General features: G+C 42.1%; 1 protein-coding gene across 5 annotated transcripts in view; it reads right to left on the bottom strand.

Annotated features, from left to right (window-relative positions):
• Positions 1-19,939, bottom strand: part of GPR143 (G protein-coupled receptor 143) — a 51,795-nt gene extending 31,856 nt beyond the window's left edge. The window contains exons 1-7 of one of the 5 annotated variants that reach the window (XM_065580713.1): positions 19,474-19,939; positions 18,473-18,640; positions 13,495-13,742; positions 11,727-11,836; positions 5,372-5,466; positions 2,598-2,690; positions 220-329 (exon numbers count right to left, since the gene is read on the bottom strand). In XM_065580713.1, coding sequence (XP_065436785.1) covers positions 220-329; positions 2,598-2,690; positions 5,372-5,466; positions 11,727-11,836; positions 13,495-13,735 — 649 coding nt within the window. In that variant the 5' untranslated portion in view covers positions 13,736-13,742; positions 18,473-18,640; positions 19,474-19,939. The other 4 variants (XM_065580714.1, XM_065580712.1, XM_065580715.1 and 1 more) reach the window with 4 other exon arrangements.
• Positions 19,940-20,194: the final 255 nt, after the last annotated feature.

The following is a 20,194-nucleotide window of genomic DNA, read 5'->3' as shown; positions in this document are numbered from 1 at the left end:
CTGGAGCAAATCCCCCATGTAGACAGAGCCCTGCTTTTGGTACCTAGCTGTTATGCTAAAAAATCCTGGTGCATTTCTTTCCCTTGACTAGTTGCATCCTTACATGGCTTTGTTCATAAGGGACTCCCCCACAGATCAGGATATACAGACATAGCTTTTACATTACTATTATTTTTTTACATCACATATACTAACTAATGTTAACATTTAGGAACTTACCTCCTGTTACTGTCCTTCTAAAGAGGATTGGATTGGCCACCAAAACTAGCAGAAGTGGGGCATAGGTAGTGATGTAATGAGGAATTGCATGCTGCAGGCCATTTTCACAACTGAGAAGAGACCATTAAAAGATTAATTCTTCTTCACACCTTGTAGTCTTGGCTATTCTACTTAGATCCAAAAATGTTGTGACACATTGATTCTGGCCAGCTCAAGTGAGTCACAAAGTAGACTATTGAAATACAGTCGAGTTTCAATGCTTCCTTCCAACAATTTGGGTGGAAAGGAAAAAAAATGAAGCTAAGACAGGGTGGAAGAAGAAGGGATAATAGGATACAGAACTTCTTTGGCATGATCTTCTCCCTCTCTAGAAGCTTGTGGAAGCCTTAATCCTCCACTTTCCATGGCCAAGTCAGGGATGGGCTATGGGGCAAGTAAGCACCCATTTTATGTGGCATGTTTCTCTCTGGTCCTGGCAGAAACCCAAGCAGATGACTGAAGGGTCATATTGGTTATGTCTACACTGCAGCTGGGAGATGTGATTTTTTTCAGCACTGTGAACAGACTTGTGCTAGCCCTGCTTGAGATAGCATGCTAAAAATAGCAATGAGGGTGTGTGCCCCTACTGCAGTCTACACCGCTATTTTTAGCATGCTAGCTCATGTCTGTCTACCTATGCTGGGAATCATGCCTCCCCAGCTGCAGTGTAGACATACCCATTGACTCTGAGTTATGTGTATAAATTGTTTTATTTGGAACTTACCAAAGTTAAGTTATTCATAAGAACTTAAGAATGGCCCTACTGGGTCACATCAAAGATCCATCTAGCCCAGTATCCTGTCTTCTGACAGCGGTCAGTGCCAGGTGCCCCAGAGGGAATGAACAGAACAGGTAATCATCAAGTGATCCATCCCCTGTCGCCCATTCCCAGCTTCTGGCAAACAGAGGCTAGGGACACCATTCCTGCCCATCCTGGCTAATAGCCATTGGTGGACCTATCCTCCATGAATTTATCTAGTTCTTTTTTGAACCCTGTTATGGTCTTGGCCTTCACAACATCCTCTGACAGGGAGTTCCAAAGGTTGACTGTGCGTTGTCTGAAGAAATACTTCCTTTTATTTGTTTTAAACCTGCTGCCTATTAATTTCATTTGGTGACCCCTAGTTCTTGTATTATGAGAAGTAGTAAACAACACTTCCTTATCTACTTTCTCTACAGCAGTCATGATTTTATAGACCTCATTCATATCTCCCCTTAGCCATCTCTTTTCCAAGCTAAAAAGTTCCAGTCTTATTAATCTCTCCTCATACAGAAGCCGTTCCAGACCCCTAATCATTTTTGTTGCCCTTTTCTGAACCTTTTCCAATTCAAATATATTTTTTTTTAGATGGGGCGACCACATATGCACACAGTATTCAAGATGTGGGCATACCATGGATTTATATAGAGGCAACATGATATTTTCTATCCTATTACCGATCTCTTTCTTAATTATTCCCAGGATTCTGTTCGCTTTTTTGACTGCCACTGCACATTGAGCGGATGTTTTCAGAGAACTATCCACAATGACTCCAAGATCTCTTTCTTGAGTGGTAACAGCTAATTTAGACCCCCTCATTTTATATTCAGTGATCAAACCATACACAAGTATAAGAACATCTTTGGGACTTCACTAGTTGTTTGTTTTTCAGTGGTTGGGACCCAAAGTAGGAGTAGATGGTCCTGGTGCATAATCAGTGATTGAAGGAAATGTGAGTTTTGAGGAGGAATTTAAAAGAGGAAGGGATCACACAAGTAATGGGAGGCTGTTTCAGGCATAGGGGTTAGCCTGATGCTAAAGTAGAGAGTCATGAGTAGGAGAAGAGTTGGATGGACAGAGTAAAGGGCATGAGAGAAATAGGATATGGTATTTTTAAGGCCATGCCTACTCTACCACTTATGATGGCAAAACTTACATTGCTCAGGGGCGTGGAAAAAATGCACACACACCCCCAGCGACAAGTTTCCCTGGCATAAGTGGTAGTGTGCACAGGGCTATGTTGTCAGGAGAGTTTCTCCCACCAACATAGCTACCGCCGCTCATTGGGGGGTGGTTTAACTATGTTGATGGGAGATCTCTCTCCTGTTGGCAGAGAGCGGCTACACGCGAGATCTTACAGCAGTGCAGCTGCATCGGTACAGCTGTGCCACTGTAAGATCTCCAGTGTAGACATAGCTTAATTCACTCAGGGCCAAATTTGCTCTAACATTCCTTACTGTAAATCCGGAGTAACTTCATTGAAACCAATATTCAGCAAAAACTTGACCCCCCATCTCCAAAACTGACAAAGTCATTCAAATAATCACAGAGCTAGATTTTTTTTTAATGTCTTGCTTACCTAGCAACGGAAGGGTAGTAAAGCATGGCAATTCCCTCCACACACAGCAGGATTGCCAGGCCCCATGTCATCATGTGGTACAACACAATTGTACTGGAAGCACATGAAATGGAAAAGCAGCTGTTAATGTCACCCATCATGTGCTTTTGGAATTGCTGTAGAATTTCACATTGCAACCATTCAAAAGATATATGCAGGTAGAACAACATCCCACTGGCAGTACAGTAACTAGGAAAAGGTAAAGCGGTTTGGGAAAAATAAGAGCTGGGCTAAGTCAATGCAATTGTTCAGATTGAGATAAGAGGCCCTGCCTCTGTTTCTTCCTGTCAACAGAGCTGTAAGTGACTCTTGCCCACACAAGCCTCTAGTAGTCCCCCCAGGCTCCCTCCCTTCCTGTGACCCACAGAGTTGGAGCTTGGGGTGGGAAAAGCTACAAGGAGAAGGAAGAAGGGCTCCCCAAACAGTGTGAACAGTCACATAAACTTCAGCCCTTTCGGGGATTTGGAAATCACAAACTTTAACAGTTATGATCACATTTTGCTTCATCTACATCAACAAGGGCCTGATCCAGACCCTGCTGAAGTCAATGGGAGTTTTTCTATTGACGTCAGTAGGCTGAGAGTCAGGACCTGAAAGTTTTGCGACTGATTTTGGTGGGAGCAGAATCAAGCCCTTATTGCGTCAGGCTAGAGTGGTGTGACTTACATATAATGTCTCTGAACACTTGAATCACTGCCCATAGGAAATAATATGAATGTCATTACAGCACCTAGCCTTGTCTGGCACAGGGAATTTAGATAACCTTGATGGAAATAATTAGGGTAAAATATGTGAAGAATTTTTATAATATACACTAGAAATCACGTAGTCTAGCTTGTTACTGCTTAACAGTTCCATAATTCCTGGGCATCAAAGCTTCACTATACATGTAAAATTCAAGTTTGTCCTATACAGGCCAGGGTTAATACTAGTTTAAATCGGGGACTTTTGTATTTGTTCTGGAGATGCACATAATAACATCTGCCAATTGCACTGTGTCTCCAATATCCAATTGCTCAATATTGTCTGGGTATAATATCACATAATTCTGTGCTCAGTACTGGCAAACTGAAGGTCTTTTTGTTCTTCTAACTCCAAAAACGGGCAGCCAATTTAGAAAAATCTTTATATTTTGTCTCTAGTATAACAGCATGGCCATTGTACTCAAAGAGTAGTTATCAATGGTTGGCTGTCAAACTGGGAGGGTGTTTCTACTGGGGTTCCTCCTGAGCTCAGTATTGTTCAATATTTTCATTAATGAGTTGAATAATGGAATAGAAAGTATGCTTAAAAAATTTGCAGATGACACAAAATTGGAGGGGTTGCAAGCACTTTGGAGACCTGGTTTAAAATTCAAAATGACCTTGACAAATTGGAGAATTGATCTCAATTCAACTAAATGAAATTCAATAAAGACAAGTACAAAGTACTTCACTTAGGAAGGAAAAAATCAAATGCACCACTACAATATGGGGAATAATTGGCTAGGTTGTGTTTCTTCTGAAAAGGATCTGAGGATTATAGTGGACCACAAATTGAATACGAGTTGTGAATATGATGCAGCTGCAAAAAGAGACTAATATGCTGGGGTGTATTAAAAGGAGTGTTGTATGTATAACACAGGAGATAATTGTTCTGCTGTATTCAGCACTGCTGAGGCACCAGCTGGAGTATTGTGTCCAATTCTGGGTACCACAATTTTGAAAGGATGTGGACAAATTGGAAAGAGTCCAGAGGAGAGCAACAAAAATGATTTAAAAAAAAATTAGAAAACCTGACCAATGAGGAAAGGTTGAAAAAATTGGGCATGCTTACTCTTGAGAAAAGATGACTGAGGGGTGACCTGATATGTCTTCCAATATGTTTAGGGCTGCAATAAAGAGGATGGTGGCCAACTGTTCTCATGTCCACTGAAGGTAGAAGAAGTAGTAGTAATGGGCTTAATCTGCAGCCAGGGAGATTTAGGTTTGGTATTAGGAAAATCTTTCTTACTATAAAGGTAGTTAAGCTCTGGAATAGGATTCCAAAGGAGGTCATAATTGGAAGCGTTTGAAAACAAGGTGGACAAACGCCTGTCAGGGATGGTCTAGGTTTACTTGGTACTGCCAGAGCACAGGGGACTGGACTCGATGACTTCTTGAGGTCACTTCCAGCCCTACATTTCTATGATTCTATTAGCGCCAGAGAGTTTAGATACGCCAGTGACGGGCACTATAAAAGACATATAATACATAAGGTTATTTTTTTCTTTTCTTGAAAAAAAAAGTTCTATAAAATGAAAACATCAATAGGACACTAACAACAGCATTGAAAAGAAGATAAAACCTCAAATCCTGAAGCAAAAATTGTAGGTGTATTTCAACCCTTTTTTTTTTCAGAATAACATTTTATTGCTACAAGTTTCAATTCATGGTGTAGATTAGGGACTGGAGTGAAATCTTGGCTCCACTGGAATCAATGGGACTTATTCCATTGACTTCAACGGAGGTAGGATTTCACCCCAGATTTTCAAAGTTTAGGTGCATGCAAGTTTGTAATCAATAATGGATCATATTCATGGCCCTTTAAGCACCTAGCATACTAATACGTGGTTTGCATATGCACATCAGATGTTTGTGTATGCTTCATTTGTGTGCCTGAATACATGCATACAAACATGCACACCGAATGTAGAAAGTAAAGCTGTAGATATTTAATTAGTTAAAATTAAAAATTAGTTAATTTCACTTTGGTACCTTAGCCCTGCTGATCTTCTAACCACCAAGTAGGAATCTACAGCATAGCAAAACAGCCACCAGAAGCCAGCACTGTACAAGAGCTGGATCCACATCTGCAGAAGGAAAAGATTACATTGTGTCACAGCCGCTGACAAAGTCTCTAATGGTATGTCTACACTACCCGCTGGATCGGCGGGCAGCGATCGATCCAGCGGGGTTCAATTTATTGCGTCTAGTCTAGACACGATAAATCGATCCTCGAGCACTCTCCAGTCAACTCCAGTACTCCACCGCCGCGAGAGGCGCAGGCGGAGTCAATGGGGGAGCGGCAGCAGTTGACTCACCGCAGTGAAGACACTGCAGTGAGTAGGTCTAAGTATGTCGACTTCAGCTACGTTATTCACGTAGCTGAAGTTGCGTAACTTAGATTGATTTCCCCTCCTCCCCCCTCCAGTGTAGACCAGGGCTAAGTGACCAGGACAAAATAAAACTCTCTGTTACTTCTAGCCCTGATGAGACCTCATTCAAGCATGTTTAATGGAATGTGTGTGGTTTTGTAACAGAGATCCATGAGGGGCCAAATCTTGCTCAGAATCACAGGAGTAGTCCCACTGAAGCCAACTGGTCTATTCATATGAATAGGTTGAGCAGAATTTGGCCCCTTTTGATAAGCTTGCTTTACTCCTGCCCAGAAGAGATATTAACCTTGCCTAACCTTAACTCTGAATTTTACATGTGCATCCAAAAGTAAAACATTTTTGGTTACAGTCATAAAGAGATTTATAGTGAGAATGTTTGAAATTACTGTATTTGCACATTAGTGCCTCTCCTGTAGCTGAGGGCTTGTCTAAACTTACAGTTAAATCAGCACTGCTGCGATTGATGCAGCGGTGTCGATTTAACAGGTCTGGTGAAGGCAAGCTAAGTTGATAGCAGAGTGCTCTCCTGTCAACCTCTGTACTCCACCTCTCTGAGGGGCAGAAGGTACGTCGGCGGGAGAACGTCTCCTGTCAACACAGCGCAATGTAGTCAGTACTGTAAGTTGACCTAACTTATGTAACTGAAGTAGTGTAACTTAGGTCGATTGACAGCTTTAGTGTAGACCAGCCCTGAGACGTGAGAGAAGGACTTGTAACTCTTAATCATTGTAGCTATATTGTACCTTCATATTCTGGGAAGTGAATGTAAAAGGAAATTATTATGTGTAGTCAACAATCTCTGTTCTCAAGAGAAAGAATAACAACAAAAAAGAGATGGGTGGTAGTGAAATGTCCACACTTTAATTCTGATGTTTTTTTTCAGTAATGACCCAAAGTGCTGTGCACAGGTTTAAGTCAAGCTACATTCCACTGTATTTGACAGTTGACAATTCTCATTTTTTCTCATGAGTATACATAAAGATATCTGACCTTTTCTTCTGTGTTTACAAATTCCAAAATTCTTTCCCTGATAAGCTGGTTCTTTACAGCATACTTTCCCCCACTTTTTAATTAGTCTGAAACATGTTTACTATTCAATTTAATGTTCCTCTGAGCCCCTCTTTCATTTTGGCTCCATTTTCATCTGAATATCCTTTGCCATGCTTCCATAGTAGCACCTCTTTACCAGGCAGAGACCATGATGCTTGCTATTAAGCCAAACATCAGTGATGGCTACAAGTCTGAAAACAAATCCCTGGTATTCCCTCCTCCACAATCTGAAAATACTCCTTTTCCCCAGAGATGTTGATCCTTGGCCCAATCACTAAAGCCATCAATACACCTTCAGGCTCCAATAATTTCATCACTGGAATGCACTTTATTCATAACATTCAGTGTATAACTTGAGCTTAGTTTTAATTTTTTTTTCTTTGTAAGATGTCCATTTGAAAAATAATATTTAAAAAATTCCATTTAAAAGAATCTGTGGGCTTGATTTGCTCAAGATCTGCACTGGCTTCCTCCACCTCATTAGGGAAGATGGAGCTAGTCAATACTGCCTCAAACAGATTTGTGCTTCATCTGTCCAAGATGGGGTATTAGTAGGTGTTTGCTACTGACCACCAAATCACACTGGGGAGAGACTGACTGGCTCCTTATGCACCTATCTGTAATGTGTAGGGGGAAAAAGCAGTGTAATCCTGGGGGAATTCAATCAGAGTGACATATGTTGGAGGTCAATGCTACCAGAACTAAAACATCCTTGGGATTTCTAAATACTACAGATGGCAAAAAGTGTGGCATCCAACATAGGAGAATTCTATTTTAGACCTCATTTTGACAGATACAGAAGAGCTGATCACAGCCATGATGACTTGATCATCTTTATTATGTGCAAGCAGAATAAAGTTCAGACCAATTATATTTATAATAGGTGGTTTAAAAGGATCAGTTTCACAAAGCAGAAAACTATTATGATCCAAATAAGCTGGGAGGAAGAATTTAATCAGGAAAAGATTAATAATAATTTGTAATTGTTTAAGAATGCTTTACTAGATGGCCAAAAAAACACAATCCCACAACTAAGGAAGAAGGCCATATTGGTTGAAAAGCTGACCTGGTTTAGAAAGGAAGTGAAGGCAGCCATTTTATATATTAAAACAAATAGAAGAAAAGGGAAGTTGATAGTAATGAATACAAATCAGAAGTTAGGAATTGTAGAAAACTGATGATGGCATCAAAGGGACTCAAGAAGAAATCTATGGCCAGCAGAGTTAAGCACAAAAAGAAGAATTTTAAAAAATATATTAGGAACAAAAAAATCCTAACAATGGTATTGGTCCATTACTAGATGGCAATGGTAGAAATATCAATAATAATATAGAAAATGCAGAAGTGTTTAATACATATTTTTTCTGTATTTAAGGAACAAAGCAGATGTAGTCATCATCTTATAATACTCTTTCCATTCCACTTGTATCTCAGGAGGATGTTGAACAGCAGCTAGTAAAATTAGATATTTTTAAATCAGCAGGCCCAGATAAATAGCATCTAAGAGTTTTTAAAGAGTTGCCTGAGTAGCTAAGTGGAATGTAATGTTTATTTTAAATAAGTCTTGAAACCATGGGGAAGTTTCCATAGACTAGAAGAAAACCAATGTGCCAATTTTTAAGAAGAGTATACAAGATGACCTGGGTACTTATAGGCCGGTCAGTCTGACATCAATCCTGAGCAAGATAATGGGGCAGCTGATACTGGACTCAATTGATAAAGAATCAAAGGAGGGTAATATAATTAATGCAAATCAATGTGGATTTATGGAAAATAGATCCTGTCAAACTAATTTCATCTTCTTTTTTGATGAGATTACAAGTTTAGTTGATAAAGGTAATAGTGTTGATGTAATAAACTGAGACTCCTGTAAGGCATTTGTCTTGGTACCACACAACATTTGTTAAAGAACTACAAGATCAACATGGCACGCATTAAATGGATTAAAAACTAGCTAACTGATAGGTCTCAAAATGTATTTGAAAATGGGGAATCATCGACCACTGTGATTTGTTCTTGGCTCTATTCTATTTAATATTTTTATCAATGACCTGGAAGAAAAATATAACATCATCACTGATAAAGTTTCCAGATGACACAAAAATTGGGGGAGTGGTAAATAATGACAATGACAGGTCACTGATTCAGACAGATCTGGATTGTTTGGTAAGCTGGGCGCAAGCAAACTATACGTGTTTTAATACAGCAAATTATAAATGTATTAATCTAGGAACAAAAAAGTAGGCCATACTTACAGGATGGGGGACTCTATCCTGGGAAGCAGTGACTCTGAAAAATATTTGGTCGGGGGAGGGTGGATAACTAGCTGAACATGAACTCCCAGTGTGGTGCTGTGGCTAAAAGGGTTAACATGATCCTTGGATGCATAAACAGGAGAATTTGTATTTGGCACTGATGTGACCACTGCTGGAATTCTGTGTCCAGTTACAGTGTCCACAATTTAAGAAGAACGTTGATAAATTGGAGAGGGTTCAGAATGAGAACGATTAAAGGATTAGTGCCTTTGGTGCCCTGTTTTATAGTGATAGACTCAAGGAGTTCAATCTATTAAGCTTAACAAAAGAGAACATTAAAGGTATCAACATGGGAAATATATATTTGAAATGGGCTCTTCAATCTAGCAGAGAAAGGTAAACCACAATCTAAGGGCTGGATTCAGGGGTGCCAGAAGAGGGGGGGGGCAGGGAGCCATGGCCCTCCTACTTTCCACCTGTCCACTTTTTGCCATGGGCCCCACCCCAGCCTCTCCTCTTCCCCCCGAGGCCGAGGGTCCATGGCTCGCAGCCCGCTCTGGCTTCTGGCTTGGCCAGGGGCGGGGACTTGGACATAAGGGGCAGGGTGAGGGCCCCTGACCCCCCAACTTTTGGAAAGGCTCTGCTGCCCCTGGCTGGAATCTGAAGATAGACAAATTCAGATTGGAGATTGTTAAAGATTTATGCCTAATGAGAGTAATTAACCATTGGCAAAAGTTACTAAGGGTTGTGTTAAATTCTCAATCCTTGGCAATTTTAAAATCAAGATTGGTGGTGGTTCTTCTAAAAGATTTGCTCTACGGTGGTCCCTTCTGGCCCTGGAATCTATGGGGGAAAAAGTCAGCAGGAAGTGGATACATCCTCGTTCTACTCATCCCCTGGGTAGTCTCTGCTGGCTGCCAAGTAGAACTGCCAGTCCTGGTGGAAACCTCTGGGAGTGTGGCATTGTAAACACAATCTGTTCTTTCTTGGGGGTGTATCTACTTTGGAGTCAGTTTCCCCTGCTTGTATGGGGGGGGGGGTCTCCCAAGGCGATGAATCAAGGCCTATTTGGTTTAAGGCCAGAATGCATGGCATTTTGTTTTTTAAACAAAATCAAGAAAATACATTTTACATGACTATAAGTGGTTTCATGAATTCTAATGAGAATAAGGTGGGAGAAGGGAGTAGGAAGAGGGTTATTTGTCATTTTGTTTTCTGAAATGTAAACATTCCCTTGCACTGTTACAGACCCAAATATTGCAGTATTTTTCTAGTGCAAAAGAGCCAGAAAGTGAATCTTTGAACCAACCCTGATGCTGGCCAGTCATATTTCATCATCCATGCTGGGATCAAGACAAAAAATAAACAGCATCAATGGTAAAAACTTTGTTTAAAATATTCATTCAATGTTAACATAGTGAAATTATGATGTTTTCAGAATTGCACTTTACTGCTGCAAAATTTTTATCTTGGCAAGTTTTCTTTCTTTTTTTTCTTTTTTGAAAAAAATCAGGCTTGGACTATGATACAAGTTTGTACACAGTTAACAAGGAATAATGTTTTTTTCCCTTGTTTTTTCTACTTGTACCTGGCAAAACTCAGAAGTGTGTGATGAGAAATAGAGAGGGATTAGAAAAGGTTGTAGTATGACTGATTTTTGCCTGTATGGTACGTATAGTTTAATGTGGAAATTCAGATTTGTAGCAGTTGGATACAGGTTTCTGTACAACACCATGATAGTATGTCTTTTCAAACCTAATCAGATTTTTGTTTAGAAAAAGATCCTTAGCAACATTTAGATTGTAATTATAGTATTGTACATGCTTGATCGGAAATTCTTTGGGTACCCAATATTCCCACTGGCTTTTAATAAGTCTTTGTTCTGTCCTATTTGTCAGACTCCATATTACTGTAAAAACTGTGAATTGAAATGAATATTGGTCAGATATAGCATTTATATGCCATTTAAGTTTATACATCACCCCATATTTGAACCAAATTCAGTTAGAGTATGAATGACAGTGTAATAAACCCCTGCAAACAGTTTTGTCACTTTGAAATTCCTGAGATTTGCAAGCTCTCCAGAATTATTCAGGCCAACCATATTTTTCATTTAGCAGAAGGGGTAAACTCCCCACCCGAGATTTCCTGTCTGATTTTCAGCATATAGTATGTAATTACAAAGTACCTCACTCAGAGACCCATTTACCTTTGTCCCATACAAACCCAGAGCTTGATTTTGTCCTAAGTCATTGTACATCTGAATTACCTTATTGACTTCACTGGGGCTTGTGGGTGGTTAGGATCTCTGAAAATCAAACCATTCATTTAGATGCCCAGATATGATTTAAGCACCTAGCTTTAAGCACCCACATGTGAAAATTTTGGCCTCAGCTTTCAGGAAATAGCTCGCACTCCTCCCACTCTAAGCTGGTGCTGCATAGCAGGGCGTGCCAATGCTTGTACCTTGTGAGCAATTAATACATTTCTCTTGTTTTTTCACTTGTAGGGCTTGGGAGAGGCAGAAACCCATTATACTTATAAGTCTGAATGATAGTTCAATTTTCTTTAGATCAGGAAGAGTTTGTCCTTCAGGCTTCCTTTATCAAATTAGTGACCCTAGCAAGAAAAAAAGAGTTTTGTACTTACTGCACTTCCCACACAGAAGGCAGAAGGCCACACATCAGTTCCATTCACCACAGAGATGTTTGCTATGAAGTCTGGGAAGCCTATCCATACAGTTGATCTGAAGATTATACCTAATGGGAAAATTCATTAGCGTTCTGAATGTGTTAATATGTTTTGAGTCACATACTTGCACAGTTAGCCTGGTTTTTACATGTGAACAAAGCAAGGACTGTGCTTGAATTGAGCACAAGACAACTCAATTATTTAAATTTCACCATAATCTATCAGTGAATGCTGCACCAAAGTTTAAAGTTGCTGTGGTCTAAAATGTTCTGTTCTATTTAAAAAATACTTCATTTCATTAACACTGACACACATTTCTCTAAAATGAACTAGATAGCATCTCACAGGCTGTCATCAAATGAAAGTAATCTCATAATTAAAGCATTTTCTTTTTACTTCTTTTCTCTGTTATATTTTACTTCTTTTCTCTGTTATATTTACTTCTTTTCTCTGATATATTTGCATATATCAATGTTCTTACATTCATTTCTCTTTAACTCTTTACATTTTAGTATTAAAGGTATTTTTATACCCTTAATCTATTCTCATTTTTGCAAACAACTCTTTCAAATGAATGAAACAAATAACATTCTCAATACTGCCTTAAAAGACATCACAGCTTGCAATCAGTGAAGATTCTTATTACAATGTGATAGCACTACCCATGATGCTTTATATACCATTTAATGAGAATTGATCCCTGCCCAGGAAAGATTACACAGGGTCTCAGACAAAGATGATACAAGACAATTGGTTCTGATTTGTCAATATAATTAAAACAGAAAAACCTCTGTCACATTTTTGACCTCATCAAATTAAAGGGCTGTCTATCCAGAGTCTTATATAGGTGCTCTTTACTGTATTGTCTGAGCAAATCTCAAAGGTAGAGAACAATACCTATAGGTGTCTCTCCCTTCATCCCAGCCACAGGACTTCAGATTATATTATTTATTATTATTTTATTTATTTATTTATATTATTTATTTCATCATTTTATATAAAATGTGAGAGTAAAGATATTATTGCAGCAAAGCCTGGATGAAGAGGAAGTTCTGCATTTAGCTCTGAACGTGGTGCAATTAGTGTTAATTTATACTTTGGCAGCACGTTTCATAGTCTGGCAGATTAGAATTAGACACCACTTTAGTTTTGACACATGGGTGTTCATGCATATTGCCTCATTCTTCCACTTCCTCAGCCTGTTCTCTCCTTGTGACCAGGCAGGGCATTGGATGAGGAAGATTCTTATAGATTTCAATACCCTATCTATAGCACAATCTAAAGCAGCACTCTTGGGTTTGTTGCTCATGCGATTTGCCCAGTTGAGTAGCTGGCATTTTCATAATGCTACAGCCTTTGTTTGGAGTGTTTAAGGATCAGAAGAATGTTTTTAAAAGTTAGTCTTTGCGGACAATTAAGTTTTGGATCTGTCAGCCATTGAAAAAACTTCCAACATCTGTCTGCTTGGATTTTGTTAGTTTTAGGTGCAGATTTTGAAGAGTGCTTGGTTTTAAATGTGAACTGTTAAACCTAACATTCAAAAAAATCTCTCTTCCATGAAGACCCATTATTTCCTAGCATCCCTTAACCCAAATCTACCAGCAAAACAGAAACAATATTCTTCCATCCCAGAGCTCTTTAGGTTGCTACATGGATCCATTTAGCCACACTGCCTCCAGGCAGAGGGAATCCACTCTAGGGCAAGGCACAACAAGCTGGTCCTTACCTAGGCCACCCAGGATGTCACAAACGGAGATGAGGAGAAGAATGGTTGAGGATGAAGCTTTTGGCATCTTCCGGGGACTCTGTCCCTGCTTGGGAAGGAGCTGCAGGATGCTGAGCAGCAGACTGACTGAGGCACTGCCAATGCAAACTCCACAGAAAACCTCAGGCTGGAAAGTCAGCACCAGTTGCGTGGCTGCATCCCGGTTGGGACAGCAGTAGGTCTCTAGCCTGGGAGAAGCCATGGGAGGTCTGGTTGGTGGTAGAAGAGAAGGAGCAGAAAAAATTGCTGTTGCTTCTACAAGGGAGCTTTAGCTTTTACTTGATCCTTCCCATTAGCCTTTAGTGGTGAGAATCACGCGACTGATGGATCATGTGCTGTTGCTAGTGCTAAATCCCCTGAAGCTGCCTCTCTCAGCCTCTCCCTTGAAAGGAGATCAGATCAGAACAATACCATTGCAGTGTAATCTGAAACATACTCCTTCCCTGCTCTGAGCCATTGGCAACAGTTCACTCAAATATTTCTGCTTGTACAGTATGTGATGAGGGAGGACTAAGCCCTTCAGAGCACTGAAGATGGTGTAAAATGAATGAGGATAGAGGCCCCAAGGTAGGAGCATTAGATTTTAACTCTCATTTTAGCCCCATCCCACACATCGTACTTTAATTATTGCAAATTAACTTGAGCTCTGGGTCCAAACCCAAGCACTCCCAGACTTTTGGAAGAGGAGGAGGTAGTCTAAATCCACACCCAACTCCTGAGATCCACCTCTCTTGTTAAAATCAGAAATGCTAACTCATCAGGGAGGTAAAAACAAGGCTAAAGCTATTATTCTTATCTCATTTAAACTGTAAACCGTGAAGTTTTAACATATATGAAACAGTATATATGCTGTGGGCTGATCCAGCAGTGAAAAAATTGTGGGTTATGGATTTCTCATGAGCAGTTTTTTTATTTTTGCAAGGATTTGATGTGCCAGCTTCAGAATTTGAGCAGTATTGTTTGGTTTGACTTGCATAGATTACATAGTACAATTATGTTCCTTCTTTATATGATTATTGATTCATGTTCTTATGCAAATACTCACGTTTATGAATTCAGAATTAGCTTTCCCTGAATATTTGCTTAAAATTCCTCGTGTCAACCTACATTCTTGCTGCTAACACTGTTTGTTAGAACATATGTAAAATGTAAACACAGAAGCACTACAAACACACCTGAAGTGACTTGGATTTTTAATAGTATGAATAATTGTGGAGTTTTTTTCCAGGATGGATGCCTTAATTTTTCATGAAATTGATATCCTTCATCTACATTCAAAAATTCTGATTAACTTTAGTGGGAGTGTTGTGTATGCAAAAAATACAGGATAAACTTGCATGTTTAACACCATGTTAAGGAAAACAATTACCAGTCCTGTGCTGAATGACAAGGCGTAGCAACTTCATGGTTGTTACTACCAATGGCAGCATGTAATGGAGGTGTGGGGAGGGTAAGCCACCCCAAACCTCATGCCGCTGGGTGGAGCAGTGGCTGATTTGAAGCCCACGGAAAAATCTCCCCCTGCCACGGCCCTGGGACTGGAGGAGCTGTCCAGTGGGCAGGGTCCCGGGGGATGGGGGGAAGAGGTGGCATGGGGGCAGAATGGGAGCAGGGGAAGGGGCAAAATGGGGTGGGGTCATGGGCGGAAGGGGCATAACGGGGGAGGGTCTCTGAACTCCAGCCAAGCTCTCAGCCCCCACCCCAAGCTCTCACCGCACCCAGCCAGGGCCATGGGGTGTCTGAGAGCAGTGAGTAGGGGTGTGGTTTCGGCTGGAAGAGGCAGGGCCTCGGCCAGAAGAGATGGGGCAGGGGGCTAGCCTCCCCAAGAGGAAGCTTCACCCACTGCCCATGGTCACTTCCATACATACCATGGCTACTCCGAACTCACATGGTGACAGCATGGTTATAATGCAGAAACCCCTACTCCAAAAACAGACACCTTCTAGTTAAGCTAAAGGAGAATCTTCATTATCTGTTGACAGTATGGGTCCCATGACCCACATGTTCTGATTCCATCTAGCAGAGGGTAATGGTGCACATTGCCACTACCCTATTCACAGTAGTATGAAATGGTCACATATTTGGTTGGCAATATTTTAAAACCATAAAGTTATAAAACCAAATGAGTGTAACTCAGACACTGCTCCATACTTTCATCTCCAAATTAATATCTAGCAGCCAAATCCTGCAGTTCCTTAGTCAGCCAAAGCTTCCACTAAATTGGGCAAGTTTTGACGGAGCAAGGACTGCTGGATCTTCCCTAAAACTTCTGTGTCTTGTGCAATAGTAAATATGGAGGCAAGTTGGAGAAATTAAAATGATAGTTAATTAATCTGCAAGAACAGAAGAGCTGGAATGTCTGTTAAACTAGAAACATTTTAAGAGCCGTTCTACAAAAACTTCATCCCAACCAAACTTTCAGAAAGGGTAAAAGACCAGCCTTCCATTGAAGTAAATGGAAAAACTAAAAGATTCCATTCAGGTGGATTCTCACTTAAACTAAGGCCAATTTACATTATACTAGGAATGTAAAGTGGCCTTACATTTAGTGTAAATATAATGTACTCCCAGGTTGATGTACTGTATTAATGTATAATGTACTTTGCATTGTTCTGGAAGTCTGAGAGCGTGAATGCAAATGAGAATCTGACTTTTTTTTTTTTAAGTGATGCAAGTTCTGGCCCTAAATGACAAACATCACATTACCAGAATGAATTCTCATTGACTGGTCATACATTACTCCTGGGGGACTTCTTTGCTACTGTGTGCATGCAGAATTCATGTCCCCCATAGATTTTTTTGCTTCCCACAGAAAAAAAATGACTTTCTGATGGGGAAGCAAAGGGAAGCCTCAAGAGCAGTCATGCACCCCTCCCCAGCAGGGCTGGCACATCGATTCAGGCATCCAGAGCAGCCAGCTGAGAGGTAAATCACTGCAGGGAGGAGGGTGCGGGACTGGGGATGTCCCAGTCAGTGGCTCCTATCCTGAGGTGGGCTCAGCTTCTCTTCCCCTGCAAGGAACATCCGGGGCCAGGTCAGACCCACCCCTAGAAATTTCCCCCGGCTGCAGGGAGCTCCACATCCCCCCTCTGCCATTGCTCTTCAGCCACAGGGGGAGGAGACACTGCACGAGGAACTGCTCCCTCATCTGCCCAACTCCCATGCATCTGAATGCCCCCATACCCACACTCCCTCACCGAGTCTCACCCACCCACCCACCCACACACCTAGAATCCCTACCCAACCAAGCCTCACCTCCTCCATCTGAAACCCCTGCACCTGGATCACACCTGGACCTCTCCCCAGGACCGAGCCCAACACCCTCTGCATTCAGATCCCTACCAAGCCCCTACCCCCTGCACCCAGACCACCCTCCACTGAGACCTATCCCGCTGAGCTCCACCCCCTACACCTGGACCACCCCAATGAGCCCCCCTGCTCCTGGACCCCCCCCCCATTGAGCCCCAACCAGCTGCACCTGGACTCCCACCCCACCAAGCCCCACTCCCCTAGCATCCAGACCCCCCAACTGAGTCCCCTACACCCAGACTCCCCCACTGCTGAGCCCCATCTCCCCAAACCCAGACCCCTCCTCCCCGCTGAGCCTCAACAACCTTCACCTCGACTCCCCTGCAGAGTCCTATTACCCCTGCACCCAGAACCCCCCAACAAGCCCCTGTGCATCCAGACCCCCCACTGAGCTGCCTGCATCCAGATTAACCCACAAAAAACCCTCTCACTTGGATCCCCCAACACTAAGCCTTCCTGACCCCACACCTGGATTCGGTGGCCAGGACTGGGCGGGCATACATTTGAGACTCTGTCCCTCTTGCCTGCTTGTTGCACCTGGCATGGAGGGGCAGGGCCATGGGGTGTTTCTGGGGCAGGCCCGGCCCTTGCGCTGTGTCAGGGTCAGGTGCAGCCTCACTGCCGAGTCTGTGTCTCGGGGAGGAGGGGCCTCAGGGTGATGTCCCACCTCTGTGCAGCCAGTGGCCTGTGCTCCCCACTGCCATGCTGGAGCCTCCACATTTATTTATTGACAAATAAAACTTGCAGGATTTTGCAGAATTTTAAAATATTGTGTGCAGATTTTTTATTTTTTTTATGCCAAAATCCTCAGGAGTAGTACGTTAAAAGCATAACACTTTTGCCTAACAACTTCTCAGCATCAACGTTCACACTTTAACCATTTTGTGGATATCCTATACAGCAGAAAAATGAACAAGGAAAAACAGATCCATTATATTCCACTTCAAAACAGACAAGCATCTTTCCTGTCAGAACAGCAGCAGCAAAAGACAAACAGGAGAAATTATTCGGAGGAAAAGGAAATTTCAAAAGGAAGTCTATGTAATTCTTATGTGTGAATGTACTGACAACTTTCACAAGCAGACAGCTACAGTATATTCAAATCTAGCTTAGTCACTGTCAGAGAATAGCTACAATATACACTGCACATGTTCTGGGGAAAATGCACATCCTCTCCACAATTCAATTTCCACAACACTAGCCACATCAATTTTTACACAAGGTGTAACTATTTCTTTTTTGAACACCGGGTAAAGGCCATTTACTTAACATACAATCCAAAGGGCTATCCTTAGAGGGTTTTACCAGAGACCCACCCATCTGCCTGCTGACACTCTAACAGAGAATTACACAGAGAACGGAGGGAATTATGGCCTAATAGGATCCTATTACAGGAATTTCTACTAATACTGACCGCTACAGGGGATGGGACAGAAGGATCCCAATTCGACCTCAGAGCTTCATCGCACGCGATGGCTTCCACTCTGAGGAATTACGAATGAGAAGCTCAGTTCCGTCCACACACCTAACGCCCAAATGTATAAGACAGAAATTCATTAACTGGTTAACCAAAACAGAACTAGACCAGAACCAGAACCAGATAGTGTCTCCTTATCCTATTAGGACTTACCTTATTGGAGCACGAACCCCAGGGGCTGCGGTGAAGCAGAGAAAAGGGGCGAAACACCCCGTTGGCGCAGTTCCCAGTTCGCTGCAGCCATCCAGAGTCCAATGTCCGAGCTAGGAGAGTCCCGGCGGAGTCGCCAGAAACTGTCACCGAAATATCGGGTCCACCTAGCTGAGAGCCAATAACAGCCAGACAGGGATAAGGAAGAGTTGCTTTATTCTGCAGAAGAAAGGAGAGCCTTGCACCTTGGTACAAAGACTCTGTCTTACACACATTTTACCATTCCAGTTATTATCCTGGGGATTTGAAATCTCATGCTTACTTACTCCTTTCCTTCGACTATGCCCTCAAAGTTTCCAACCTGTTTTCCAATCTCTCTATCTGTTGCCTGCCCGCTTGGGCCTGATCCTGCTTTTCTCGCTGAACCGTCCCTTCCATGAGCTCCGGCTTTTTCACTACCAATTTAGATAGGAGGGTGGGCTTCTCAACTAGCCCCCACCCTTCCTGGTCTCTTCCCTTAAACATTCTTACTCACAAGGCTACCCGAGTCCTCCCTCATGAGGCTTGCCACCTGGGCAAAACACATGGCCCATTGGCGTTTAACTATTCAATTTTCTCTTGTGGCAAACACACTGCTCTTATAGCATATACTGAGCACAAATAATTAAATTTTGACAAGTCCCTGAAGGACCGGTACTTGCTTAGCCAGTGCTTCCTTTTCTGCCTGGAAGTCCTGTCTCAAGGCTTGCAACTTGCCCTGGGCGTAGGGTTGAGCTGCTGCCTGGTTCATGATCTATGCTCTTAATTGCTCAATTCTAGTTATCAAGTACACAACTCTTCCCTTTTCTCCAACTTCTCTATTGCCCAGTCCTGCTACGACTGGGGTAGATCCACCTGACACCCTTCCCGGTCAACCGGGGTGGAGAGAGGAATGCTAAATCCCTGTCTGGTTCTCAGACTTACTGCGGCTGAGAGTAGGCACACTTTCATACTCACACACTTACATCCAGACTGGCCACGTCTGTATATAATGTTCAGAGAAGGCGCTGTGCAATCTCCAACTTGCTTCCTCTATTGGAAGGGCAGTTCTTTTACGCGCTGGGGTCTCCTGGGGTGTCTTTTCAGTGATTCCAGTCCAGGCCGGCTGCCTGTGGCTTCTTCAGCGTCCCCAAACCACGCTGGCTCCAGGGTCGCAAAGGCAGACTGTTGGATCTCACTGGACAGTTAAGCTTTGCAAATGTAATCTCAGCACTGTAACTTGTATTGCCTTTGGTTTGACTATGTCTATATTTTTTCACAGCCAGCTGGGGCCGAAAGCAGTTTTTCTTTGTACTTAGCCTGGTCTGCGTTGATTCTTGACCTTGAACGCAGATTAACTTTCTCTTTATCTCTGGACCAAGCTGAATTTCAAATTAACCCGTTCCTTTCCTCAATAGACAAATTGCTCCCATTGAGGCTTTTTGGTGATTAAAAGCTCCTCTGAGATGTACGATCTTATCTAGATTGAGGGTATCTTCTAGTGGGCATTGTTTAGATGAATTTTAACGCATGTAATGATTCCAATTCTCTAAATACCTGCAGGTTTTAGGACCATAATGTACATACATGAAATCAGACGGGGTACCCTTAGGGGGTGAGAGGGAATGCTTAGACTGTCTCCCACCCATTTTCCAATCACACACACAGGGAGGATGCCCGGTCCGCGCTAGCGGCACATAAACTAAG

Source organism: Chrysemys picta, chromosome 1 (assembly GCF_011386835.1).
Source record: "Chrysemys picta bellii isolate R12L10 chromosome 1, ASM1138683v2, whole genome shotgun sequence".
Lineage (NCBI taxonomy): Eukaryota > Metazoa > Chordata > Testudines > Emydidae > Chrysemys > Chrysemys picta.
Note: the sequence above shows the minus strand (reverse complement) of the source record. Positions and strands in the feature narration are given on the sequence as shown.